This window comes from Anarhichas minor, unplaced genomic scaffold (assembly GCF_050575085.1).
Source record: "Anarhichas minor isolate MPS153535 unplaced genomic scaffold, ASM5057508v1 ptg000028l, whole genome shotgun sequence".
In the NCBI taxonomy this organism is placed as follows: domain Eukaryota; kingdom Metazoa; phylum Chordata; class Actinopteri; order Perciformes; family Anarhichadidae; genus Anarhichas; species Anarhichas minor.
In genome coordinates, this window is record NW_027466474.1 from 5,516,808 (window position 1) to 5,544,477 (window position 27,670).

At 42.6% G+C, this 27,670-nt stretch overlaps 1 protein-coding gene across 4 annotated transcripts in view; it reads right to left on the reverse strand.

Annotated features, from left to right (window-relative positions):
- atp11c (ATPase phospholipid transporting 11C (ATP11C blood group)) overlaps positions 1-27,670 on the reverse strand; it is a 40,010-nt gene that overhangs the window by 5,937 nt on the left and 6,403 nt on the right. For all 4 annotated transcript variants that reach the window (XM_076102821.1, XM_076102823.1, XM_076102822.1 and 1 more), the window contains exons 2-28: positions 20,707-20,826; positions 19,156-19,245; positions 14,504-14,584; positions 12,901-13,008; positions 11,906-12,034; positions 11,526-11,614; positions 10,883-10,933; positions 10,395-10,459; positions 10,220-10,301; positions 9,979-10,129; positions 9,244-9,441; positions 8,449-8,619; positions 7,016-7,212; positions 6,756-6,827; positions 6,596-6,669; positions 6,397-6,500; positions 6,051-6,232; positions 4,718-4,984; positions 4,438-4,615; positions 4,214-4,316; positions 3,562-3,707; positions 3,230-3,289; positions 2,368-2,495; positions 1,720-1,855; positions 1,559-1,624; positions 1,294-1,397; positions 1,010-1,166 (exon numbers count right to left, since the gene is read on the reverse strand). In XM_076102821.1, coding sequence (XP_075958936.1) covers positions 1,010-1,166; positions 1,294-1,397; positions 1,559-1,624; positions 1,720-1,855; positions 2,368-2,495; positions 3,230-3,289; positions 3,562-3,707; positions 4,214-4,316; positions 4,438-4,615; positions 4,718-4,984; positions 6,051-6,232; positions 6,397-6,500; positions 6,596-6,669; positions 6,756-6,827; positions 7,016-7,212; positions 8,449-8,619; positions 9,244-9,441; positions 9,979-10,129; positions 10,220-10,301; positions 10,395-10,459; positions 10,883-10,933; positions 11,526-11,614; positions 11,906-12,034; positions 12,901-13,008; positions 14,504-14,584; positions 19,156-19,245; positions 20,707-20,826 — 3,309 coding nt within the window. The remainder of the gene's footprint in view (positions 1-1,009; positions 1,167-1,293; positions 1,398-1,558; positions 1,625-1,719; positions 1,856-2,367; positions 2,496-3,229; positions 3,290-3,561; positions 3,708-4,213; positions 4,317-4,437; positions 4,616-4,717; positions 4,985-6,050; positions 6,233-6,396; positions 6,501-6,595; positions 6,670-6,755; positions 6,828-7,015; positions 7,213-8,448; positions 8,620-9,243; positions 9,442-9,978; positions 10,130-10,219; positions 10,302-10,394; positions 10,460-10,882; positions 10,934-11,525; positions 11,615-11,905; positions 12,035-12,900; positions 13,009-14,503; positions 14,585-19,155; positions 19,246-20,706; positions 20,827-27,670) is intronic.

Sequence of the window (27,670 nt, forward strand, 5' to 3'; positions counted from 1 at the left end):
TATTGTACAAGACTGCATTAAAACTGCCCTAAAATACGCGCTAAACATTTGGTTTGGTTTATTACTTTTCCCAAATAAAACTGGTCTAGACACAATTTAAAGTGCGGAATGCACGCAAAAGGTTTCCAAAGCATGCCTCCAAACATTTACAGCTTGGAGAAACACATTAGCCTCACGGGGAGCTAATTGAAGCGACAAATTATCTTCTGGAGGAAATGGGAGGAAAATCAAACTGTCCCTATTAAATGAAGTCATGCCAAAAACGGCTAAGAACATTAAAACCTGATGTTAAAGATGCAGTGGAAAAGAAAAACACAACCCTGTGTCCCTGTGTTAATAGTTCCATTAGCTTGCACCAGGCCAAATACAGTATACGTATCATAAAAAAAAATACATTTACTTTTCTCTTCCAGTAAAATGTTTAAATATTTTTGATGTCTCATCATAAATTTTGGGGCGTATCCGTATATTTCCTCAATCAGATGAGATTTAATGTCTAGCTAACCCCATCTATCATATAAGGACACTTTCTCATTAGCTCCAGTGTCATAGTTGCTAGCAGAGTTCCATCATGGATCAGAGGTTTGTGTTTAGTTGTCAGCTCGAAAAAAAAACTTAGTTGTGGTGTAATTCTTTGATTTGTCCCTCATCCACAGCCTCCTGATTTAACAACACAGGCGAGGGAGTTGTTGGTGAAGACCAATAGTCCTCTACAGTGAAGCTTTGCTCCATATATACAAAGCCATGTCCACTTGAACAATCCAAGAAAATGTAAAGGATTTGATTTATATCCATCTCATAACTATACCCCCAACCATGTTAAAGATGGGCTCCATTGACGACCAAAACCTTGGGAAAATAATCGATAAAATGTCAAAAAGTGTTACTTTTGAGCGTCGTAAATCTGGGACAGAGGGAGAGAGAGAGAGAGAGAGGGAGAGAGAGAGAGGGCAAGTGAAGTAGAGTGCAAATGTGTGTGTCAGGCCAAGTGTGTGTGTCTCAGCGCTACCTGTCGAGCGTGGGGCCCACGAGGCTTGCGGAACACCACAAGCAGGATCTCTGGCAGTAGGCTGAGCAGGATGAGCAAGATGATGACCAGCCAGGCGGACACTGAGCTCAGCATGTTGGCGAACACAAAGTACAAACGTTGCTGCTTCAGGAAAGGCCTGCAGGAGAGAGAACACTTTAGTTTTACACCGACTGAAGGAGCAACAGGGATTGAATAGAAAATGAAAAACAACAGGTCAGCTGCATTGACTATGTAAGTTATCTTATGCAGAGTTGTTTCCTTACCATATTATTCCTCCCCAGAAGAAGCTGAAAAACACGTAGAAAAGCAGGGAGCCCCAGATTACAAAGTGGTTGATCCATGTCCAGTGCCGTGTGTCCAGAGCGAGCTAGAAGAGCAGAGGAAAGTCACTAAATGTGCATGTTTAATATCCCACACGCTTTGCCAAAGTCAGTGTTCAGCAAGACAATATATCAACTTTAAACTCTCCTGTGTTCTGTTCTAATGATGAACCCTTTCATAAAATAAATAAACAGGGGAGTGGCTTACCTTAAGTGTGACAGTGAAGACAAGGACAGTGAAGACAATTGTTCCGTATGACCAGTTGCCAAAAACCTAGATTTAAATAAGCAAGTGTACAAATAAGCAAGTGTACTTAGGAGACGATGCTTAATCAAGTAATGTAATTATGGAGGTGAATTAAATCAAACCTGGCCGTTATCCTGCAGTGCTGGGTTGCTGAACAAATATCGAACACCAAAGAAGAAGAGCAAGCCGTGGAAGACTCCAAGCAAAGTCCAGTAGAGGAACGGTCTCCACTGTAACATGCCATTCTTAGCAATCTCTCTAAAGAAAGACATGAAAAAGAAAGATGAACAATTGTAAAGTCCTTATAATATATAATTCAGTCTCTTTGCATATAATCTAATTCATCAAAAGGGAAACAATTAAATATTTGAGTGAGGAATGTGAACAGCTCTCTCTAAACCAAAACTCACACTTTAATGTGTAATGTAATTAAAATGCCCAGTTAGTATAAACATCAAAAAGCTAATGTAGGGCCACTTATTTGTGTTAAAGAAGCAGAAATAGCTAACCAAAATATCAATCCCCTTTTCAAAAGGTTTGTGTAAATTTAGCATTTTGAGAATTAATCTCTGGCTAAAAAGTAATAAGTTATGGCTCAGCCGTCACATTTTAAGTTTACCGTTTCCATCTTCTTTTTTTACTTCTCTTAACTTAGAAACATAAAGACTAGCCATTCAAAATAGCGATCCTATAACTGAAACATGAACTTATTAATATATATAAATATTGCCACTTAACAACTGCAAGTAAGCGAAGGTTCCCAGGTTTACCTGTAGAGGGTAGCGTTGTCCAGCAGAACCTCAATGCAGATGTGCTGCTCCAGGAGACTGTAAGCCAGGATGGGCATAGAGGTGAAGCAGATGTTGTACATCGTCAGATAGGCCGCGTCATACAGGGGCTGGGGAGGATGGGAGCAGGAGGGGGGACGGGTTGATGAGGAGGAGGAGGAGGAAGGGGGACGGGGCAACTGGGGGTTAATATCATGGAGAGGACCAAACTCGAACACACAATCATACTTAACCATACAGTGTGTCATATAAGCAAGCTTGTATACATATTTCATGTATTTATGGAAGGTTTATGTCAGGGGTCATGTGGCATGAGCGAGAATAAAATATTCACCCTCACAACTAGAAATATGAAAACATAAATCAGTAATCTTAAAATGATGATATCTATATTAATTAATGCACTAACTGACATTTCTATGTCAGGAGCAGTTTTGCCATGAACACGGTGCCATAAAACATTAATAAAATACTTTTACTTCTCATTAATAACAAAACTGAATTTATCAATGTGCTCCAAATTGCCATCAGGTCTACATGACTGTGTTTTTAACAGTGTCACAACACTCACACGCAGACGCGCGTACATGCCACCATGATTACATAATAGCCACATATGTTGTACTACGGTAGCAGAACATGACACATGTCTGTATTACATTCTAACTATGTAGTCAGAGTCAGTAAACATATCAGTCAGAGCTCAGACATCCCAGGGGACAGTGAGGAAGGAGCAATCTGAGGAAAGAGTCAGAAGGACGAGGAGGTGTGGATTCAAGGGATACCGCCTCCTTTCATGTTCAGAACATCTTTGAACCTCAAAGGGCCTCGGGGACATACTCACTTGCTGGGAATAGCCACAGAAGAACTGGTACAAAAACTGAGGTAAGATGAAGCAAAGGTTCTGCAGGCGAACAGAGAAAGAGAAAAGTCTCACACATCAAATGCATTAATAAGTTCCCATGTGCTTATGATGTAGGTACAATAATTCAATACATTAACCTGAGTTCAACCTAGAAACTGTTTAATTATTTAAAGAGGATTGGTTGTGTCAAACATGTCACCAGATGATCCCTCAAATCAAGTTAGTTTCTGGTTTGTTTGGGAAACACAGGCTTTGGTGAGACACAAAATAAGGCTGAAGAATAATAGATATGAAGTCATTGTTCCACCTACCTTGTAAAAGAAATATTGCACCAGGTGTGCAATGCGGACATAGTAGAGATGCCCATGAGCCAACAACAGTTTCTTGAGGTGCTTGAGTTTGGGGATGGCATAATCGCTGTTCCTCACTGCCTGCCGACCCTCTTTACCCTTAATACCTGGAACACCAACAACAAATGTCACACACTACCAGGCCATCATCACCACCGTCCCGAAATAAAAAGAAAACTGACCCGTAGTAAATCTGATTACATAGATCAGTAGATCCAATTACATAATGACTGTTTTTCCATAATTACTTCAAAAAACACCCTGAAAATGATTACATTAAAAATGAGCTCATATTTTATACATATATTTTAGTTTTTAGAGAGAGACAGAGAGAGGGAAAGAGACCAGAGCATGGTTGGAATTTGTCCCCGTCTTTGTGTCTTCCGTGTTACATTGTGTAGGCTACTCTCACAGTTCTACATTGAACACTTCTTCAGAGAACGCCCAGTCCCAGTTTTTTTCTTCTTTTTTTTTTAAAAATCATCATCCATCTTTTTTCCGTTCCTGGGATAACGGATGCCCTTAAGTTCGAGCCCTGCACACTACCTTCACCAAAAAGTTACCTTTCCCTCCATTTGGAACAATAGTTGAGAGAGAGAATGAAACTTCTTACCAATGCCAACATGAGCTTCCAAAATCATGCTGACATCATTGGCCCCATCTCCAATGGAAAGTGTGATTGGGCTGCCTTTAGAATTCTTCACCATCTTAACGATCTAAAGATGGAGCGAGACAGAGGACAAAAGTCTTTCAAAAACCTGAAACCGAGTGTTCACTGTGAAAACATTTTTTTTTTTTTAATACATATTTCCCACATTTTCACCCGATTGTTCTGACCTGTGCCTTTTGTAGAGGAGCCATGCGGCAGCAGAGCACAGATGTGCAGTTTTGACAGATCTGCAGGAACAGGTTCTTGTAGCTACTTGAGTTGGACTCAGAGGAGGCGTTGAGCACCATCGACAGAGTGGCTCCGTCTATGATGAAACCATAGTCCTGGTTTGCTGAAGACCAGGTCCTACAAAAGAGAACAAGGAAATAGATTCAAGTTTAATCATCCATGACATTCAGATTGGTTAAATAATCAACCGAATACAAGAACAAAGTATCGTAAAATTACCTGGTGACGCCTGCCTTAATCGGTGGTGCATCCTGAACAGCTTTCCTGTGGTACTCAAGCAAGAGCTCATGCAGTCGCTCCTCCCGCTTCCTCCCTCCATCCTCCAGAGTACGCACAGTAAGCTCCAACAGCTCTGTGCTTCTCTGGAACAATCTACAAGCATAGCAGGTGGACTTTGCCGTCTCCATCTTGTCCCCCGTTAGGACCCAAACTTTAATACCTGCACCCTGCAGAGCCTCCATGGTCTCCGCTGCCTCCTCTTGAAGTCTGGGGGATAAGAGAAAAAGTAATAAGACAAGTGAAACTCGAAGAGTTAGTGGAAGACAAACCAGTTAAACAAAACTATGGACATCAGGGTTAATTTCCCAGGAGTTTTAGTGCATTACAATATCGCAAAGGGAGACAGCTTTATGACAAAGAAAACAAAGAAAACAGCCGTTTCACTGGTGCAAATGGAACTTAAATGAGGTTGAGATTGTCTTTGCTCAGACAGATGTTAGAAGGGACTTTGGGACATGTGACATATTGGTAGCATCAACATAACCATGGTCTCATTTTATACTAAATGTACCAAATTCACATAAATCATGAATGTTTAGGTTGGGGTAGCACTTTAAATAAATAGAAACAATAGTATATTTAAGGAGTTTGATATTCACCTCCTGTTCCTCCAATAATCTGAGATGACAATAATTACTCGCTGATGTAAATGAATTTACTATTTCAGATGAAATGCATTGATGCAGGCTGATTGCGTTGGTTAATGAATTTTCTAAATTCAATAGTAGTCTTGGATTGTGGAAGAGAGTACCCAAATTCCACCACAAGTTGGCGGTGTGACCTTACATAAATAAAGTTCATAATAAAGGGGACTTTTGGCTGTCACCATTTCTCAGGTGAAATTAGAGAAGCCGATTCACAGCAGGTAAAACACTACCAGGAATCTGGTGACGTGTGGCAAAAGGCATGAGGAAGAAAAATGGTTCTGAAAGGCCACTACTGTAAAGTGTTGAGGTTGCGTAAAAAGGAGAGAAAGGAGGGATGTGTTCATTCCAGCAAAACACCAAAGAGGCAAATATAAAACAGAACAGGACGTTTATGACACGTTTATTGGTGGCATCTGCCAACGTTTGCCCTCTCCTGTCAATTTTAGGTGTATTCTGTGAGATTAAGGGCCCCCTAAAATTCTTGGCACTGATCTTTATTGAGAGAGAGAGAGAGAGAGAGAAAGGGAAGGACAGCAGCTGCAAGCAAGATAACAAACATTTGTCAACTTTAAACGTCAACAGGTACATCTGTGAGAACTGTCTGGCTATGTCGTGTGAGCACCCACCGATCTTCTACAGCGGTAGCTCCTATTAGACTCATGCCGGTCTCCACTTGGTTGTAAACAGCCATGAGCTTCGCCTCTCTGTCCTGCAGAGCCAGTCTAGCTTCCCTCAATCCTGCGTCTGCCTGGGCGTAGTCCTCTGCACTGAGATATTTGCAGGCCACACACAGTGTCCGGTAGCCCTCCTGAACAGTGAAACACACAGCACCCGGTGTTACAACAAGAAGAAAACCATCTGTTTTTACATCATTTTACTAATCAAATAAAAGCTGTCTAACCCTAGAATCATACAGTATATACTTAAGTAAAGATAACAGAAATTAAGAGGAAATTTGCTGATGTCACCCACTGTCGCATTACGCTCCACATTCATGCGTATTCTTTCAACCTCCTCCTGTTTGACGCGAGGAAAGATGGAAGAGTCTGCTCCCTTACAGAAGAGCAATGTATCACCTGGACATAAAAAACAAACACACAGCATGGTGAGGGCTGAGGCCAACATTAAATCACGGTCAATGCAATAAACCGGACAGCAACCTCAAGCTCACCTGATTTGGATCTGACAATTACACTCATTCGCCTTCTCACTGGGTCAAAGTTCAACACGTGAAGCAGTTCGTACCTGTCAAAGGTACAAAATGGAAATAAAAGCTGAAGTGCAAAACATCAATAAAACTAAAAACGTCGTTTGTGAAATGACAGACTTACGTTTCAATATCATTGTTCCTGGTGAGAATTTTCATGTTTTTACTTTCCAGGCCCAGAAATGTGAAGCCAAACCTGCAGATGGAGACAAATCATCTCAAATGAGCCTCTTGTGTACCCATGTCCTCTGTGAATTGACTGCATACCATGCACGATTTTCAAAATCCATTCTGTGATATTCATATTCAAACCACACGCTTGCTCTTTGAACTATTGTTAAAATGTCAGTTCGTCTCATTGAGTCATAACAGCCCATCTCTTACCTCATGGCACCCTTGACCAGAGCAACCTCATCAGGCGAGGAGGCAATAAAGCCTCTCTGCTCCCGCGGTGGCTGGAGCACCTCTCCATCCACCTGGTCCATCAGTCCGTCCTCCTGGCCTTGACCCTGCTCTGTAGACTCCTTCACCTGCACTGTGTGGCACAGACACAGGGCACGCAGAAACAGCTCCTCCTTCTCCTGATGACACCACATGAACAGGGCTTAGTACAGTAAAGAAAAAGATGCGGTTTATTATAATAAAATTAATGTATGAACAATCTTTAATGAACCACCATTTTAAATGTAACCCATATACACACACACACACACACAATATTCTCTATAATTATCAGTATGGATTCCTTAAAAGAAAACAACTTACAGGGCACTTTTAGAACGTACGGATTTAATTTTTAGGGCTTTATATAATGGGTATATTTTTAAACAATTTTTTTAACCAGGTTACTTTATAGATAGAACTGTCATGGTAGTGTTTTTAAGTGACTCCGCGACTACGTTCTTAATGGTCGTTAAATGTCAAAAAGCCTAATTTGTTGTTATTTGAGCGAATGAAGAAATAATGAACGTTTCATCATGTTTTTTTTTTAGATATTCTGATTGATTTTGTCTGCAAAAAGGTCACATCTCTATGAAAAATAAGAGGTTTTGTACACAATACACATTTACAAACATATTTTAGTTTAATGTATCCATATTTAACATTTTACGGGCAAGTACGTTTCAAACTTATCTCTGCAAAATATTGCTGCTGCAGAAACAGTTTACTATTTTCAAAGCCGTTCTTTGCAGCTGTCCTACTAATTGCAGTTGTTGACTGTTTTTTTACATCCAAATTCCTCAAACTTGTATATTTGCATTTAATGTAAGATATAAGAATACAGATTTAGTTTAAGGTAGATTTCTCTACATTTGATCTTCTTGTTTTAACTACACTTCTACTGGTTATTGTATATGTTTATATTTTGCATGTCCTGTGGGTGTGTGTTTTATATACAGTATATATAAAAGCCATTACAGGTTTGTACCACACCCTCACATGTACTTTATATTTATTTCTTGTGATTTGCATTTGTGTGTGCAAATACAAAATGTATTCATTTACAGCCACAAATGGAGCCATATACAGTAGCTGGAGTTGAGATAAAGCCCTGGATTTACAACCATTTGTGATAATTGACTTCTTATCAACATGCTTGTTAATGGGCAACAGTCTGTAAAGTGTTATCAGCCGCTCATGTCGAGAGCAAACAGCCACATTGCTCCGCCTCCATGTTGAGTGCTTATGTTGACATGTCAAGGAGACTGCATGTGGCTGACCTATGAAGGGTCTTTCTGAGCAGCGAGCTATGTAATGGCCATATGTTGCTGCATGTGTGCCTTTTACAACAGATGGAGGGACACCACAACACCCACCCTGCCAGCTTTCTCCTGCACTTTGTTCACAGGTCCATCTGTGACACAGAATCCGTCCAACTCGGAGCTCGCGTCCGGGTACTTGTACTGGAAGCCGTCGATGCAGCACTCTATGAACTCCATGTTGTTCTGAGTGAGGGTGCCCGTCTTGTCTGTGAAGACATACTCCACCTGCAGGCAATGTGATACAAATACATGACAGGCTCTTCCAAACCAATAAAGATTCACTTTCCCATTTAACAGGTTCCAACGATAAGATTAGGCAATCACTCTCAGAAAGCATTACACTGCATTAATCAGTTTAACGAAGCATCACCTTTAATTGAAGTAATCATCAGCCAAACCAAGTGTGACTGATGTATGGCAGCACTGTTTGAGTTAAGAGGTGCCATAAAAACAAGAGAACGGCCGGTCTGGTGTTATTATAAGCAGTTCATATTTTACAATTGCATTGTACCAATCAGCATTGTACCACGTTTTAATGGACTCGACCATATCTTGTTCTTCAAGTATTAAAATGGAAAAGAAATTGCATATTTTTGTAACTCTAGTTGTGAACTATAAGCAGGTTAACATTTGAGTGGTTTACGTGCAAAATAATTTGCTTGAAATTTTGAATAATGCGTGCGTGACATACAGCTGCTGTGTTCCATCTACACACGCAGGTGTTTAGCACCCCTTGTATATCACACCCAGTTTTAAAATGGTGAGTTTGTGGAAATGGATTCCTCAATGACTTACATTTCTGACATTTGAATGTTGTTTCATTTCATTTTGACCATCCGTCTGCCTCACCTGTCCCAGCTCCTCGTTGAGGTCTGACGTGTTGACCAGTGCTCCCTCCTTGATTTCCGGATCAAAGAAGTCTTTGTCCCATGTGATGAAAAAGGATCCCAAAAACTTTTGCATCTCAACCGTCACATACATGGATACCGGAATGATGAAGTTGAAGAGCACCATGAAGGACAGGAAGTCAGTGAACATCTTTAGGTACTGTTGGGGGAAAAAAACGAGAACACAGGCACATATTTAAATGTATATCTAAACTTGACTACATCATGCATAACATACATCATGTGTTTAAATTGCCCTGGAATATCCAATGTAACAACAAATATGAAGACATGTTGGAAATCACAATGTTCATAGTTCATCGAGGGCTAGGGAAGAAGGTTATCCGCCAATAAAATGGACCATGTCACAATGTAGGTCTGCAGTGGCCATTTCACTGAGAGTGGTATTAGTTTAGGGCTTGTAAAACACTATAATACAATGAAACTGCGACCTCTCAAGTTACAACGAGACGCTTTCACAGGGTAAGTATTTACCACATTAACACAGCCCTTCTAGGTACAGTAACATTTGCAATAAACATAATACAGAGTACTGGTGCAATGCTACCAAGACCCATTAGCTATTCTTCTCCCGGTGGGAATTTGTGTACGTCTTGGTTTGAACTGTTGTGGTGCCTGTCAGACTCTGAACTCACAGTTCATTGCTTTGACAACAAGGACGGGCCGGTTTGCTCACCAGATTGGTGTCCTTCTCTCTCTGGGTTTTCTCGTTGTACCAAGGCTCATCCTGTCCGGGCTTGTTCTGCCACACATACTTAAGTGTCGTGCACACTAGGGCCTTGCTCACCAATATGCAAAGGTAAACCAGAAGGAAGGCATTGATAGACCTGAAGAAATAACAAATAAATCAAGTTAATGAGTACCAAATGTAATGTCACGTATTTTTAACTTGTTCACATCATTTCCTCTAAACTTACTTCTCCACAGCAGAGCGTTTCTGAGACTTTCCCTGGTAGTTGAGAGCCATCTTTGTCTCCATGCCAGTGTAAATCGCAACACCTTGAGAAGTAAAAAGGGAGAATGAGAAGGAGGATTGGCTTTCTAGCTATCGTCACTAAAATATTGCAATAAAGTCAATATCATTTCACTCACCACAGATCTGCTGAGTGTTCTTTAAAGTTGCCCCTTTCAGCAGGAGGTTTTCTGGGCCCAAAGACCTGCACAATCACATCAGTAGATCAAAGAGTTGCAGAAGCTGTGCAATCCACACACTCCTCTATTCTCTAAATGGAAACCTGACAGGGAAGCTGGCCTCTACTCTAAAATACGCAGTGACAATACACAGTAGGACTGCAGTCTGGGCTTACACCAGTTCCAGTGTACTTGAGAAAGACATTGGCTTTTGTTTATATGGTCACTACAAAGCCGTCAGTGATAGATGCCTGTGGGAGTGCTTTGGAAGCAGTGGCTGAACCCATGCCAGCCTGTTTTAATTTTTCATGTTTGTCTGGTAATGAAGAATCGATGGAATAATGATTTGTTGGCGATACAAAGGGAAACAAATGAGTGCTTAAGCAACTGTGTTTTCATTTTGCTCTCACTTAAAGTGGGCTGAGGTTGTTGTGCATGAGTTCTCTCACCTTGCTGCCGACTCCTGATCGTGTCTGTCGATGTTCATAATGCCGACAAACCTGGAACAACATGACATACAGACTTTGTTTTTGTTGCTTATGTTATTCAATCTGTTAATACCAGAGCATATTTGAACTGAAGGTATCCAAATCTATGCAGAGTTCATTTACTTCAGAAAACTGTAAGTACTCAGGTGCAGAGGTTTAGGAGCCAGCTAATTAGTGGTGGTTAGCCAGCAGCATGCTGTCAGTTTTATAGACTGTGAATAGCAAGCGTTTGGCACCATGGCTTACACAGCCCTAGCACGTCTCAAACACCATTCTGATGTCTGGCTAAATGATAATATTCTGTCCCTTTGCCCCAAGGGGGAGCCAAAGGCTGTCTGTTGACTCAGCTGAGAGTCCGACAAGAGAATAAGAATCACCTCTACGCTGGGCAGACCACAGATTACTGGAGACACCAGGCCCACTACTGCCGTTCCTAATGTGAAGCGCACACCAAGGCTTGCCAAAACCTCTTAAAAATCGACATGTTAATATTACAGTAATTTAGGACATTTTCAACTGGCATTGAGTGAAGCCATTGCCCAACGAACATAAGCAACACATGCTTGTGGTGTGAATCTGTTGGGGCCACATGATGAGTTCCTACTTGTAAAGGTCAGGCTGTGGCTGTTCACACTCGATGGTGGCGTTGAGAGTTTCCAGATCCTTCTCCGTGTCTGGCACCGTGTAATGTGTCTGAACGAGTGGAAGAGACAGAGAGAGAGAGAGAGACAGAGACAGAGAGAGAGAGAGAGAGAGAGAGAGAGAGAGAGAGAGAGAGAGAGAGAGAGAGAGAGGAGTGAGCATTGACTGGCTCAGGTCAAGTTATCATTATCGTCAAGTTTGCCCTCCCCTACCCCTCACACGCAGACAAGGAAAATAGGATGCTCTGCTATACGGACTTTCCACTCTCCTAATAAGCGTCACATTATAAAAACATAAAGTATAACTATAGCAAATATTACTTAACGGCGCGGCCCATCTTACTTTATGGTTGGACTCTCCATCCAGACTCGCTGTGGTAACGAAACACGTGTCGTCATTTCGGCTAGACTGCAGCAGTATTAAATCACAGGGAAAGGTCTCGTCTTCCTTCACCTCCACAACATCTCCAACCTGATCAAAGGAAAACAACCAAACACAACTTACAAAGACTTTTCACAGGTTGCTTTCTCCTTCTTCTTCTTAGGCCCCAGATCAATAGGATTTGGCACAGGATGAGTGACAGAAGTTTAAACAATCACAGCTTTACCACCAGGGAGCAGAAGGACTCCAAAATAAACATACATCGCCGCCAATTTCCTTTCAACTTGTTGTGGCTAATTTGTTTTAACTTGAAGATATAGCATAAACAGAGCAACATGAGCATCCGTGAGTCTGACCACTGATCAGTATTCACTCCCCTTTTAGCTCTGGTTTGGTCAGCTAACATCTGACAAAATATCTGGCTCTACAGCTTGCTAAATGTTTATTTTAGCTGTTGTCCGTTTCACACTAGGAGGTAGCCTACATTGAACTATCGTGTGCGCTCCTGTGCGGGAAACAGCTGTACAAAGTTTCATACAAAGCAACAATGTTTTGGTTTTGACAGCTGGATGTAGATTCCCAGTGGTGGTTTAACATAACCAGGAGCCATATATACATATGCGTGTGTGTGTGTGTGTGTGTGTATATATATACATACGTATATATGTATAAATGTTGTTTAATGCATGTTTAACTTTTAAACATCATAAATCTTTGAAAACACTGTTGCAGAGCAACAGATAAGAATACATTGGCGAACTAACCTGCACACAACACCCTGGATAAATGAATTACCATCACACCCATGTTTGAACATCTAATCAGTTGAGCATGCAGAGCATTTTCTCCCCTGTGCTTATATTCCAAACACAGTCATGACAAGCTGCCAGCAGCTTCTTACTGGCCATGTCTCTAAGGAAATGTTTATTCCAGTGGATGTGGCTGCTGAAAGGTACCTTGATCTTCTCACTCTCCGTCTGTATCCTCCGGCCTTCCTCTAGCACCGTCACTGGGAACTTATTCACCTCATTGTCAGCCTTGTGTCGCAGCCAGTCCTCGTAGCCCTACGCCAACATATCAAAATCAGCATTGAGTTATTTGCTTGATAAAACAAAAAGTACACACTTTTGTCTCTGAGGGACAGGACATTGACATCAGCATATACTCTCACACAATAAAGGTTTGACAGGACCTCTCACCAAGAGAAGAGGACAAGACACAAAGAAATGTCCGTGCATACAATATAATCTTTACATTTAGTATTTCATCATTATGTGAAAAAGAGCAGAATGCGATAGCGATTGTCCAGCAGTGCATTGGAACAGTATGCCATGAAATAATACTGAATCGGATAAAACAAAAAATAATTCCTGGGGCTGCAGAAGCATAAGGCAACAGAGCCTAGTGTACATTTGAAGTAGTGTAACGACCACTTCAAAAGACAGTCAAGTTTTTAACCTTGTTAGCATGTCCATATAGTGTCATATCAGACATGTCATGAGCAAAATAAGCAGTCAACGCTGTTGCTTAACGGTATTTTATAAGGGACTTTATAAGGGACTTATAAGGCCTTTACAAGGCCCACAAAGGAGGCGATATGCATTGAAACACACATTGGACTATATTACTGATGCAGCATCAGCGCGTGACGGTGACCAATATTGTTTGGCTCGTTTAATTAAAGTACAAGCTTATACAAATGGATACAATTCAGGATTCTTTAAATAACTATATTACATCAGACTCAAAAAAGGTTAGCTCTAGGGGTTTACTCAATGCCAGCAGAAGAACTTTAAGATAGCGATAGAGAGATGGTGCAAAGATGCAGAGGGTAGAGACTAGAGAGGGAACCCAGAGTGTGTGCCAAGGTGGAGCTCGAGCCAGAAAGCAGAATGACCAGGAAAGGCGAGAGGAGGAGAGAGAAAGTCTGGATGAGTGATGCAGAGAAACGATGCCAGGTGGATGAAAGGGGAGAGGGGAGGCCTTCCACGGATGGTCAGTTGAACTGTACAGTTCACCTACACCTGACTAATAGAGTCGGGCGGACCGCCTTGCTGTCCCACTTCAAAGCCTGGCTGAATGCAGTCCAGCGCTATCAGTGAGGCCCATGTATTTTTGTAAGGAAGCACACCCACTATTGTGCGTTTCAAAGCCCCAGGAGTAGACCAACTAAAAAGCCAATGTGAGAACAATACATCTAAAGCTGGGACATGGAAGCAACAGAGTCAAAGAAATAGACCCTGCCCTTGATAATTTCTCTCTCTCTCTCTCTCTGTTTGCTCACATTCCCATAGAGCCCATTTCGTCTTCTCCCGAATCAGAATTCATCAGCGGAGCACATTAATACGAAACCCAAGAAAGCATTAGTCACGTACTTCATACAAAAATCCCAGCAGGGAGTTATGAAGGCAGGGGGACTCATTATGATAGATAGATAGATAGATAGATAGATAGAGGAAAGGTATAATGCACTGAGGAGCATTATGAGGAGATGACAATAGAAATCACAATAAATTGTCTATGAACAACACATATCAGCATCATTAGGCAGCATCTTACCTGCTTGATCGCGGTTACTGTAATCACAAAAAATAAGGGTAGGCCACTGGTGACTGGGCTGGTGGGGGTGTCCACTATCACCTATTTGGGGGGGAAAAACAGAGAAATGTAACATTAACACTTCACAATAAACATATGGCGTTCAAACTGAAAAGCTCTGCATTAAATGCTAGACATGACTACAAAGTGTCACTGCTGCGTGTGTGTGTGTGGTTATGGGGGGAGGAGTACGTGGTAATGCTGTAGAGGAAGGGGCAAGCCCTCTAAATGCAGGGTGTAGTCTGCTTCTGTGACGCAATTCTACTATTCCCCAAATGTGCTCGTCGGTAGGAAACAAGGGAGACATTTACATTTCGGGATGGAGCGAGCGAGGTTCTGGACCAAAGAACTTTTAATCAAGTGGGCCAGAGGCAGAGTGCTTAATCTGCAGGCATGCCAGCACTTCTGTGTCTCTGCCAAGGCATGAGAGAGAACTCAAAGCTTTGCTGGACTCACCTTACCTGCCAGAGCTGTGCGTGAGGGAATCTAACAGTAACGTTCTCGTTTCATTGTTGTGTGTAATGTAAAATAAGTGTGGGACCAGCGATCAGGAAATCCCAAACGATCGGTTTATGACCAAGGCTCTCAGCTTAAGCCCCATCGCACAAATGGCCTTGTGTGTTTGTGCGTTTCTTAAAACTATCATAAGACGGATTTACCCGTGCATTTGTGATCATGCAGAATGCAGGCTGGTCTCCCCCCTGAGCCGGGGTGCGTATTCCAGCGCGCACAGACACAACACATCCAGCTCGTTGGTATTCTAACCAGGAGCGTTACAAGCTGTCAGACAGACATCAGTTCAAGGAAGAGCAGGAGATGCGTTTTGAAGCAGTATCCGGTGATTTATTCACCTGTGCGTGGATTAAGAATGAAAAAAAAAAGAAAAAAAAAATGAAAAAAAATAAACTGCCGCCCGCTCAGTAATCCCGGACAGCCACATTCAACGCACACACACACACACACACAGTGAGCTACTATCCCACCCAAGTGACTACAATTAACTGGAGGATTAATTAATTACAAAGCAGAGATGGACTAGCGCACATCGGCCATTTGGAGGAGTGCAGATTCAGAGGAGAGTCTGCATTATATTTGTAGAGGTTGACGATTCCAGTGAGACAGAAGCAAAAGTAAGGATTCTGCCGCAGTAGCCTCAGGTGTAGAGAGCCAGAGGTGAGAGTGCTCAATGCTTCAAAAGAACAGTGTGTTGTACATGAGGATGGTGGATGGGGGCTCGGTGTTAAAGACTCATTACACCTTGCGCATTGCTATAGGCTGTGTTGCGAGTGGAACATTGATTTCTTCTTGAGAACAGCTGAGTTTACTCCGGTCATGTTAGCCCTTTACTGTTTGTGATGACCAGATCCTGAAATACAGATGCAATGAACATTGGAGAAAGCTGATGGAGCACTTTTTTTTTTTTTTTTTTGTTTACTCCCATGACTGGATTGAAGGTTAGCTGATCACAACAGAGTGCAACAAGGCCCCAGCAGGAAGGACTGAGGACAGCATGCCCCTCTGATGCAGCAGCCAGATGGCCAAACCTGACAAAGGGAGACCACAGCACAGAGTGCTGTACAACGCCAACTTTCAGCAGAAATGTTGCTTGATGTAGATTCATCTTTGGGGCTTTTATGACAATTTTGATGGCAACTGTACAATAGAGGACTATAAAAAAAAAGATAAATTATGGTGTCTTTTTTAATATCGGTTCATAAATAGTGATTCTAAAAAAGCACTTTCTTTCATCTCACACTAAAAGACTTCCCAGCTTCACAGAAACAACTGTATCAAGGACAGTCATCAATTTAGGAATGGGGTGAAAACTACTTTTTAATGCGTCAATAGTATCATTGACGCATTAGAAAACACTGCAACAGCAACCTCCTGAGGAAACTAAAACCTTCACAAAACCTTCAAACAACTGTACTTCGGGCCAAACGACGCACAATTCTCCCAGAGCTCGTCTTTCCCCGTTTATCCGCACTGATTGACGAGGATCCCCACCAAATGTCCAGATGGCCAAATACCTTTTCCTCCTCTGCACCAAATGCAAAGCCAAAACATCTCAGCAGTAGCAGTGAACTGTGTGCTGCTGCTGCTGATATGCTGGTGTGATATCAGAGCTGCGGAGCGAGGCGGCACAAAACCCTTCATCCGAGCCGGGAAGTGTGTCAGAGTGAGCGACGGACAGCAGGTCCCCGAGGTCCCAGGGCAGCGCTGTGGGCCCTCGCGTCCTCCTACCCCTCTGCCCTTTTGTTCTCCCTGTCTCTCTCTCTCTTCCCCCCCCCCCCGCTATCTTCTTTTCTCTGTTGCACTCTCATCGCCATTTCTCTTCCTCTTTCACTGCACTCTATTCTCACTCGATCAAATTCAAGCAAAGACATGCATGGCTATTTATAGCGGAGTGATGCTTTTTTTATCAGCCTGTGTCTATTTGTGGCACTGAGAAGTACAAGAGGGCTTCCTGGCTGCTGACGTCAGCAGTGCAGCGCTGCAGAGAGATGGGTGGAATGAGAGCGAGAGAAGGGGAGCAACAACGACAGAAAGAACAAATGACAGGGAGAGACCAAAGGAGGGTGGAACAGATTTGGAGGATGCGTGACATTTGGTTGTTGGTAGAGCATTTGCATGAAGGCTCTCAGGGGGAAGTGAGAAGGTTTATTTCCGTCTATGAGATGTGGGTGTGTACCTGTTTCTCTCTCATCCTCTCTCTCTCTGATATAATAGCAGGCTGCATGGGAAAAACTGAGTGGTTGGGATAAGGAGCCCCTCAAGAGACTGGATTAGTGGAGAAAGGCCAACCACGCTGCAGCTTGGGTAAACACCGTCAGCAAACCCAGGACACCCACTGAGTCATACATCCACACATACAATGTATTCACACACAAACAAACACCGCACACATTACACACCGATAATCCTTGCACGTTTGTGAGAGTGATGCAAACATGCTTGGTGGTTTACTCCCACATAAGTGTACTGCATTCTATCACGATAATTTCACACATTAGCTCACAACTGTCCAACAATCCAGGACCTTTATCCATTAGCTGAGGATCATATGGAGTTAAGCCAGACAAACTGGAAAATAGAGGCTGTCAACTGTAAATACTGGTGGAAACAAGGCCTGGAGGGAAAAATAAACTCTGAAATTGATCTGCTTTTGACTTGAATTTCTCAGTCTAGTACAGTGTTGGACCTCTGGGAGCAGTCACTGTGAGCTCATTCAGTCAGTATGCGACTAGATAGAGCACATCCCTCCTGAGCAGACCCAACGGCAGCACCCGTTTACACTAGAGGGCTGTTTGCCTCCATAGTTTGGGTTACCGCTAACAGGAGAGAGGTTAGTTTCCATCTCCACGGATTAGAAAAAGGGACAGAGATGATAGAAGAGCAAGTGCAGATGCAAGCAACTAATTGCTTTTTTTTTTTTGGTTCCATACACAAATCAACAACTGCCAGATCCCAAAGAGGAGAGAGGAGAGGTCACGTAAGAGCACAGAGCAAGGGAATAAGGATGTCAGTCAAAGCCGTTTGGTCAGCGCTCCTGGAGCTCTCAGTCAGTCAGCTCGTCATGAGGATGGGCACGATGCACACAAGCTGACAATGACAGATTTTAGATTGCCATATATACGTAAAACCAAAATAATCTGGTAAAACCACTCTTTTCTTTTGTGAGAATCAAAGCAAAGATAATAAAAAATATATATGCAATTAAAAAACATACTTCCATTTTCCATAAATATTTGGGATGGCCAAAAGCGAACGTTCAAAATAAAAATAAAAACATTAAACTTTAAATAAACAGATATATCTGTAAACCTTCCTATCTAATTCTAGGGGAATTCAGTATTGACACGTTAGATAAAAATACAATCTGCAAGCTCCTGAGTCCTGGTACTAATAGCCCATTAAAAACCCATTAATTAGTTGGGTAATTGGTTAATAGAAGAGTTGAGTTCCATACAGCTAGCTTACAATTCAAGATGGATCCTTCTTAAGAAAGAAAGACCTTTTGTAACAATGCACTTGTCAAATTCAGATGTATAAGTCTTGACACAAACTAGGTGAGATTAATGTCCGTTTATGCATAAGTGTGTCTTTGCATGTAGATCCTTTTATAATTTGTTTCCCCCTTCCTTGATTCACTGATACCTTTATTAACACAGTACCATGGCATTATTTCCTGCTTCATACGACATCTGTCTTAAAAGGCCATGTAAGACAGCAGATTGTTAATCGATGTGTGGGACATGTGCAACCTGCTTTGATGAACACACTTCTCAGTCACGCCGTACAGTTCACACATCCAGTATCTGTTTCCCACCGGCCATGCCCACATGCAAATGGCCACACTTTCACACAGGAAACGAACACATCGTGCTGGTCTGCAGAACACAGGTTGTGAAGCCAAGTTGGATGAGACACATTAACCCATTGAGCTTGATCATCAACAGGCTTTAACCTGCTTCATCGGGTTGTGTGAAAAGATATCAGACGTGCACGCGCCTCATACACGTCAACTTGTTACACAACACCACAGTCACAGATGACATCTATAAATTTATTTAAGAATGATGAACAAACACACTGACGTAACTTGTCCTTACCTGCACCAGGAAAATGATAAGGAAGTAGAAATTGGCAATTCTTCTAAACTGTTCAAACAGGTTCTTTGGTAGAAAGTTCCAAACTGTATACTGTGGGAGGAAAGAGACAAAAAAAACACATGCATGTAGGTCACAGAGAAATAAAGAAGGTATTACAGTTTGTGGATTTCTTTCTGCATAATTTTGCCATTCAGGCATGGTGTTTTTCTACAGAATGTAGGGAGGTTAACAAAAAGCTTGGCAAGGGGGGAGAGAGATTAGAGGCATTCAATATTCACAGACTCTTGCATATGTGCATTCTGTCTGAGCTGTGGAGAGGGGGGGGGGGGGGGGACTTCAATAGCTTGAGTCTCTGTTCTTTGTTCTGCCGAGGGAGAAGGCCCTTGGGGGACCACAGGTATTCCATTGATTCAGATAAGCGATTTATCTCCTTAATCTGGCTACCCTTGAATGCAGAGCCGATGAACTTATCATGTTGGGGACTATTCATATGCGTTTTGTTCTTTTATAAGTGGCCATGACTGCTGATACCAATCGGGGCTGAAGCAACACTTTTATCTGCTTAAATCCCAGAGAGACGGCTCGACAATACCCTGCCGGTAACTTGGTGCCACAATTTAAAGTGCCTGGGTAGAAAAACAGTGCATACACTTACACACACACACACACACACACACTCACAGGGAAACAGCATTAAGGCACTGTTTATGAAAGGGAACCTCTGCATGGGGATAGCGTTGAAATGCAGCGGCAGCAGAATGGCCCCATCTCATTTTGCCGGACAGAAAAGAGAGTGAAAGTAATGAGAAAAGGGGGGGGGGGGGGGGGGGGGCAGCAGTGAGGGTGGTGGTGCAGTAGCACAGGAGCGAGAGAGGAGAAGCGGAGACCGGCCATTGCAAACGCAACAGGATGATGGAGAGCAGAGGCATGGAGGAGCATAAACACTACAGCCGGGGTAATTAAAGGCTGTTTACCCTGACATACTGGCAGGAGCCAATTGATTGGCCCATCCTCACTGGGAGGCTCTGCACCACTATAAATCCCACTGCCGCCTTACTCTCACACTGCTTCCCCTCTCCTCATCACTTTCTTCATATCCATGAGCGAGTCAGCCAGCACCAGCCTGAACCTGCCTGAGCCTGCCGCCGACACTGAGGGCTGAGGGGTTAGATTTGGGTGGGGGGGGCGGGAGGGGGTCAATCAGAGCCCAGAGGGGAAACGACCAAATTTCCCACCCTGCCAGTACATTAATAGCAGCCGTGTATTTCACTGCTCCCCTGACAAACAAATAATCGCCTTCCGCTGGGAGCGAAGAAGAGGAGCATGTGGAGAGGCAGTGGGAGGAGGAAGAAAGGAAAGGAAGACACAGGAATGTTCAGGAGTTCAATCCAAGTGTTAGATAAGAGAAGAGAAATGCTTGAAGGCAGGTGAAAGAGAATACACAGAGGAGCTGGGAAACAAACAGAGCTATATGAATTTCATCCTGTGTAAGGCAAAGACTGGGGCGCCCTGGCATGTGTGTGTGTGTGTGTGTGCGTGTGCGTTTCTTACCTTGGAAGACACAATCCTGTTATCACAGAACTTGGGTGGGATGATAGCCTCATTGGTGGAAGATGACCGATGACCAACATAGATAGTCCTACTCTCTACTCTGTTCTCCACTCGGCCAAGCTAGAGGACGAAGCAGCAGAGGTGGGTAGAGGTAGAGAGAGAGAGAGAGATTCAGATAAAAGGAGAAAGGAAAGAGGATACGTTAGTAATTCAAGGTACGTCTCTTCACTTCAACAGAGATTAGACATTAAACGAGCCCAGTTAAATCTAACAAATATATGGAATAGAATAAATAAACAACTTGTTTTATGGTGCAAGAAGTGGTCATAAAAACTCTTAAAGTCTGATGAGGCCTACATTCCCCCCACAGGTCAAGTATTAAGCGATTAGAAATGCTACAGTGGTGCAGCAAATTAAAAAGACTTGAAAAGCACTCACTGTTGAGCACAAGCCAATAACTCAGAGAGAGGACACAGAAAAGTGTGACAGGGGTCAACGGGCCAGAATGGTGACTGTGCGAGGAGTATAACTTAATTCCTTCCCTCCCAGGTGGTCGCTCGTCGATGGTAAACGAGTCATAAATGCGGACAGCCAGGAGAAAAATGCTGCGCTCTGATTTATTGGATGAGCTGCCTTGTGATGCAGATGGCAGGGTGATATGTGCACCCACACGCATTAAGTGCACGCACGCACTAGCCAAATGTCTGACGGGGTAAAGACTCAGGAGCCGCGTCGGGAGCCAGGGACACGCTGGACTAACCTCGACATGAGGTGGCCGGGGAAATTCCTCTTCTATAAAAAGGCAGGTAGGGTGAATCACAGAGCAAGTCAAGGTCTTAACTCTACAGGAGCTCGCCTTACGCCAGTGTCACAAACTGTCAGGCAGGTGTTTTTTTCCCTTTTTGAACATAAAATCAGTTTGCTGCACTACGTGAAGCTGATTGGGTTCATTCTTCTGTGTGTGAAACAACCAGAGGCTGTAATTAAACACCGCTTCTTAACTTAAAGTGGACACATGCATACATTACCTCTAAAATAAGATCATCATGCACTGTTACAGTTTTATAATAACAGTGGCTGGCTTCCTCATTTCTAGCCTGTCATCTGTCAACAGTGGCTTCAAGTGGATCAGTCACGTCTGAACAATGCAGAGTCTTTTTACTAAGGGCAGTAGCATTACCAGCACATAGCCAGTATATTAGTGCATCACTACCATTAAGATTCTCCATCATTATACGGGATCTTTAATTAATCAAAAACTGTGCACAAGCACACATGCATTTTGGTTCCGTCCTGAAGAGTGGAGCCCAGAAAACTGACCTCAATATCTATTCCTGAGGCTTCGGGTGGACAGACACAAGGGCTGCAGGGTCAAAGCAACGAAGCCAGTATACTGGAGACATATTTGCTTGAAGTTCCACCTCATCTTCTTTTTTTTTCTCAAGCTTGTTCCTTATCTCACCATATGCATGAAGACTTTTCCCACCTCTTTCAAGTGTAACATAACGGTAAATAAGCATTGTAAGGTATTAGTCATAAGCTGTTGACCAGTACTGAAATCCAGTGGTTTCTATGTTTTATGTGTCTGTCGTTTGTTATCGCTCTGCGCAATTAAGCAAATACGTAGTTATAAAAATCTATAGTACCTTCGATCTTCCAATCTGACCTGAAGATTCCTCATAAAAGCAAATTATACTTTCCAGATATTGGTGACACCCCACTGATTTTATCACTGTGGTCCATGAAATGTCAGCAACGCTACCTCAATTAATGAGAGTTCAATCTGCTGTTAATAATTTAATAAGAAACTTTATCTTCAAAAGGTTCACACACACACACACACACACACACACACACACACACACACACACACACACACAAATTAAATTTTTCTTAAGAAGCTTGTCTGCCCGTAAACAAGCTGCATCCTCTAATGTGCAATCCTGTGATATTAACCCGTATTCCACTCTTCCTCTTGTTCCAGTGCCAAGGTTTAAATTACGCCGGGAAAATGGGACACGGCGTTCAATGAAGCGTCTTAAAAAAATGTGAAGAATTTTGTTTTTCCGTCAGTAAGTTCATGCATGCTTCGTGAATGATTACAAACTATTTTTAGTGGACTCTGGACGTTTGTACCAACATACATTAGTTAAAGGCAATATTTCAGATGGTGATTGTATACATGAATGGTTGATGATCACACTAAACTAAAGATATAATTAACCTCATTTATCAATTAAACCATTAATTGACAAACTGACTGAATCAGCATCTGGAAAACGAGCTTGAGCATGTTCCAAACTGCCCGTGCTTTTTTCCTCCAATTATATTATCATATAGTTATAGTCTTGCCCTCAGCTCAAGTACAAGTTGTGTAGCTGTTACTGTGCCTGTAAATGATTAAGGTTATGCAGGCAGGGGATCTGCTTTATTTAATATAAAGGCCAGCAACATGTGGGTTGAGGGGACGGATTACCATGAACATCTGATCCTGGACCAGACCCAGGGAATGTGTGAATTACGGCCACCTGGACAGCGAGCTGCCCAAAGTCTGTTGCTGACAAGAGGTGAGATCAAAGAGTAGCCTCACTTGCAAGCCTAATTCATGCATTTGGGGCCCAAAAAACAGCCTACATAACTCCAGTTTATGCAATAAGTAGCTTTTCATGAGCAGTCAAATAACACAAAATCCTAATTCCAAAATATTTCCCATCGTCTCTCCAGACGGGACTAGAGAAGAGAACCAAAAGGCTTATATAATGCTCCCTTATGCATGAGCAGACGTGTTCACACCTCAGTATGGCTGTCAGATCTACCATCCCCTACCCGCTCGGCACACACTGACACTAATTCAGCAGGACCAGACGGACCTGGCTGCCAGAGAATGAGGGGAGAGAGAGTGGGAGGAAGAAATAGTGCGAGAGAAAGGAAGTATCCAAGGACACAAGCACATCACGGTTTTTCTTTATCAAACAACAACAACCAGCACCCAGAAGGAGCAGTAAACCCCATGGACTACTTTGTTCATTTGTTTGAATCAGATGCAGTGTTTCTGGCAGTTATCCTTCCTCTGTGTACTCTGAAAAATGCTATAAATGTAAAAGAATCCCCGATATAAAATAGCGAACACCTCGTATAACACGAGGAGACAATGTGGGTCCGGGAAAAAGGGCTGCGCATACAAAATATAAAACGCAAGTAAGGAACAATTTACAAAAGAAATTAGCCTCGACTTGGCTTGTGCCTTCAGGGTTACAGGTCAGACAGTCAACAGTATACGTTGGCTGGCTCCTGCTAGTGCCATCCATCACCTGTGCCCATCTAGGATTGATTATACACAAGAGCCTCAAGGTTGCAGGCCTTTCGGATTAATAAAACATACGGAAACATTGTTGCAACAACCAACATAAGCAAAGCTCTGGGCCTCAGCAATTATTCTAAAACAGAAATGTTGGCACCTACACACACACATAATTAATGCTGGAAATGAGATTCTATATAAAATGAGGACGTAGATTAAGCCCTGGGGTCCTAAAGATAAGAACTATTGAACGGACATTGATTTAATGGACATTATTCGCTGTAAAATATAATGAGGGTCAGACCACGAGGCCCGCTTCATTTCTGAGCAGTTACGTGATCGCAATGCACAGCTCAAAAACAGGGAACAGGAAATGCTAATGTAAGGAAAAATAGGAGCGATTATCTATACATCGTGAGTCAAAGGTCAAAGAAAGCCGTTCAATGCCAATGATGAGCAAGTAAAGGAAAAGTGGCCGAAAGTCAAGTGCCAGCATGTCAACAGCAAACAGCAGATTCACCCAAGATGGAAAAACGTGAATGAAGATCAATAACGCAAACATCCAATGCTAATTAGAAATAAATGGTGCATTAGTGAATTGCATGACTCTGAAACTTTACATTAAATGACACTCTAAATTAAATTATGCACAAATTGTGAAATGGGCTCCGGAGGGGACAGGGGGGGAATATAAGACTGCATTCAGCGACTGCCAAACTCCCAATGATGACTCGGGTCTGATGACACCGCGTCCTGTCACACCATCTCACTATTCAGTGACTATCCCGCTTTGTCACAATCTGCATGCTGCTAGCTGAACAGACACACTGGGTAACGAGAAAAGTACGAGGCCATGTCCACTGTAACCCTAATCCATCACAGCGGTAACTCCCTCACAGCGCAACCATAGGAAACCTTTGAAATCACAAATATTAAACGAGAGATGTTGACTCAACTCTGGTGCTGTTGTCTTGTAAGAATGCATTATAATTACTCATATACACACATACATACACAGATGCATACACAAGGTGGACAAACAAGCATACAAGTCTTTTTTTTTTCTTTTTAAAAATCACATTTTAATTGAAGTAATATTTATTTATTCCAAACTAGGGCTGCAACTAACAATTATTTTCTTGATTAATCCATGAATTTAGTCTAACTGAGATGTAGTGGTGTAAGGGACAGTGAGACAGTGAGATTCCTGCTTGGATCACATATTTCATGCCATAAGACACCCATACAACTACCGTTATCTAAAAGCAACTGGATTTACGGTTTCTATTCACGAAGACCACCACTCATCTTAAAAGGCATCGCTCAGATGTCCTGATCCTTGAATTGGGCACGTATCATCATGTCTGACCCTCAGGTGACACAAACACACAAGAATAGAAACACCACATCCAGTTTCCGACATAGCCCTTCTTCATTGACGTTAACATGTTGCCATTTATGGCCTGCAAATCTGTCAAAGAGCATAGAGTAAGTGGTTCTGGCTCTGAGGACTGCAACGTGTGTTTAACTCTTGCGTCTTTATTTGTCAAGCAAAGTTTAACTGAAGCGTGGCTCCGGCCGCATACTCGTGCGTGTGCAGAAGAGGAGTGTTTGTTGACAAAGAAGTGAAACTGACAAGCATCTCCTGAGCAAACCGGCAAATCAAGATGCTACCACGGTGTGTAGAGGGAAAAGGGTTCGTGACAGTAGGTGTGACATTGGCACAGAGAGTTATACACCCTGACACAAATAGATATCGAGGTCAAACAAAATCAATCCTGGAACTTATTCTTACAGAAGTGCTGAAGCGAATCGAAAAGAAGTCCACTTAAAAGAATACAGCAGCTCGCCTGCTCTTGTAACTTGGCTACAGGAAAGAGAATCCACTTAAACACATTTAATGAGGTGTGAGGGAGCCGTGTGTTTAAGAGAGAGCACTGGGGCCCTATACGCTTGTACTTCTTTGTCTCCTGCACGTGTACTAATACATAGAACAATGAGAACGACAGATTCGTTGTTAAGTCCATGTTCCTATTTGACCTTAGTATCCATTTCATGCAATTCTCTGCACAAAAGTGAGCTGCACACAGTCTAATGCCTCATTAGTGGTACCAGTACATGAGAAGAGTGGGCTGAAGAGCGTGCGGGCGGCTCAGTCCTTTTATCATATTCGACTACTTAACAACATCTGCTTCAGCGGCACCTTATCTATCCTATCAGGTTTTATGATGTCGCTCTCAGCTTAAGTGGATTCATCACAGGTCAACCTTATCTGCCTCTTAATGTGGTGCATATTAGCGGTTTTTCCCTCACCACATTCAGGACAAACCATAACAGGGAACGTCCCAAGATAAGATCTAGTGCATTGGAGTAAGTCTAGGCATAAACATCAAATAATAGTCGAAGAGTAAATACCAGAGAAAATGTCTAACCTCCAGTAAGCCGCTGCAAGAAATGTTAACAGTAAAAAAAAAAAAAAAAACGGCCTAACTGCAACATAAAGTTGCTTTTATGACTGAATAGAGTTGAGTGATGAATGTTTGAATGCAAGGGGAAAGGTGCACGCGTTGAGTCAACGCCGTTAGTCACTGCAGTACTCCATCTAGCACTCGCTTCTCTGTCCTGTCAGCCCACTGGCCCGTCATCTTCCTGCACGCTCGCTCCGTCTCACTAATTGTAATCTCAGATTTGATCACACATCCAGGCGCTCATTGCCTCGGCTGCAGAGCATTTACAGAGGCGACATCATTTTTTGAAGAAAAATATAGAGACATTAACATCAAACCGACAGCGGAAAGTTTGTCACTACAATGACTTCAAGAAGTATTCACCTGTTACATTTCCTGTGCGAGTTTTTAATGAAGCAATTTGACATCACATGGGCTCATTTGTCTAATTTCAGCACAAAGGTGTTTTCTTTAATTTAAGACGATCTCAATGCATCTTTAAATCACACAAAACCTAATTTAACCAGCTTTTTTTTTTTTAATACAGTAGGACCATACTGTCTCACAGGAAACCCATATTAAACAATTCATACCATTATTATACTACATCTTCAGGTTACAACGAAACTTTTTGATATTTTTCTTGCTCAGCTTTAGTCCGTCCTCTAAATATCTATAACAAGTGGGTGCACATCTTCATCGGTACGTCTTAAAAATACTTTTTTTTGGTTGCCCATACTTTGAGGCTACCGAGTCAAGGAAAAGCAGAGCCATTACCCCATCCAACAGGTGTTACCTCCATCATGGATCCCCCAACACTCGGCCTGTGGCATAGTCTACAGAGCCCATATCAGCGGCTACTCTCTCCTCTGTCCGCCGTTTGCTCTCAGCGATGAATGGCCCCACAGAGTAATAACAGTCCAACTTGAACCGAGGGCTGATCCTAAGGAGCTGTTGTGGATAGGCAAAGGCTCATTGTTCTACGAGCATCGCTGCAGCTGTACGAGACACAGAGCGTACTGTACCACGAGCTGGTACTGGCCTACATTACACAGAGTCCCTCGACAACGGGGAGGAGGGGAAACTCATCTGGACCTCGTACTGGGAGCTGCTTGCTCAAAAAGAGCCACAGACGGATATTGTGCGAACTCATTTTGCAATGCTGGTCGATGATTTAACATCTTTCAATGGAATCATATCGTGACGGCATCCTATC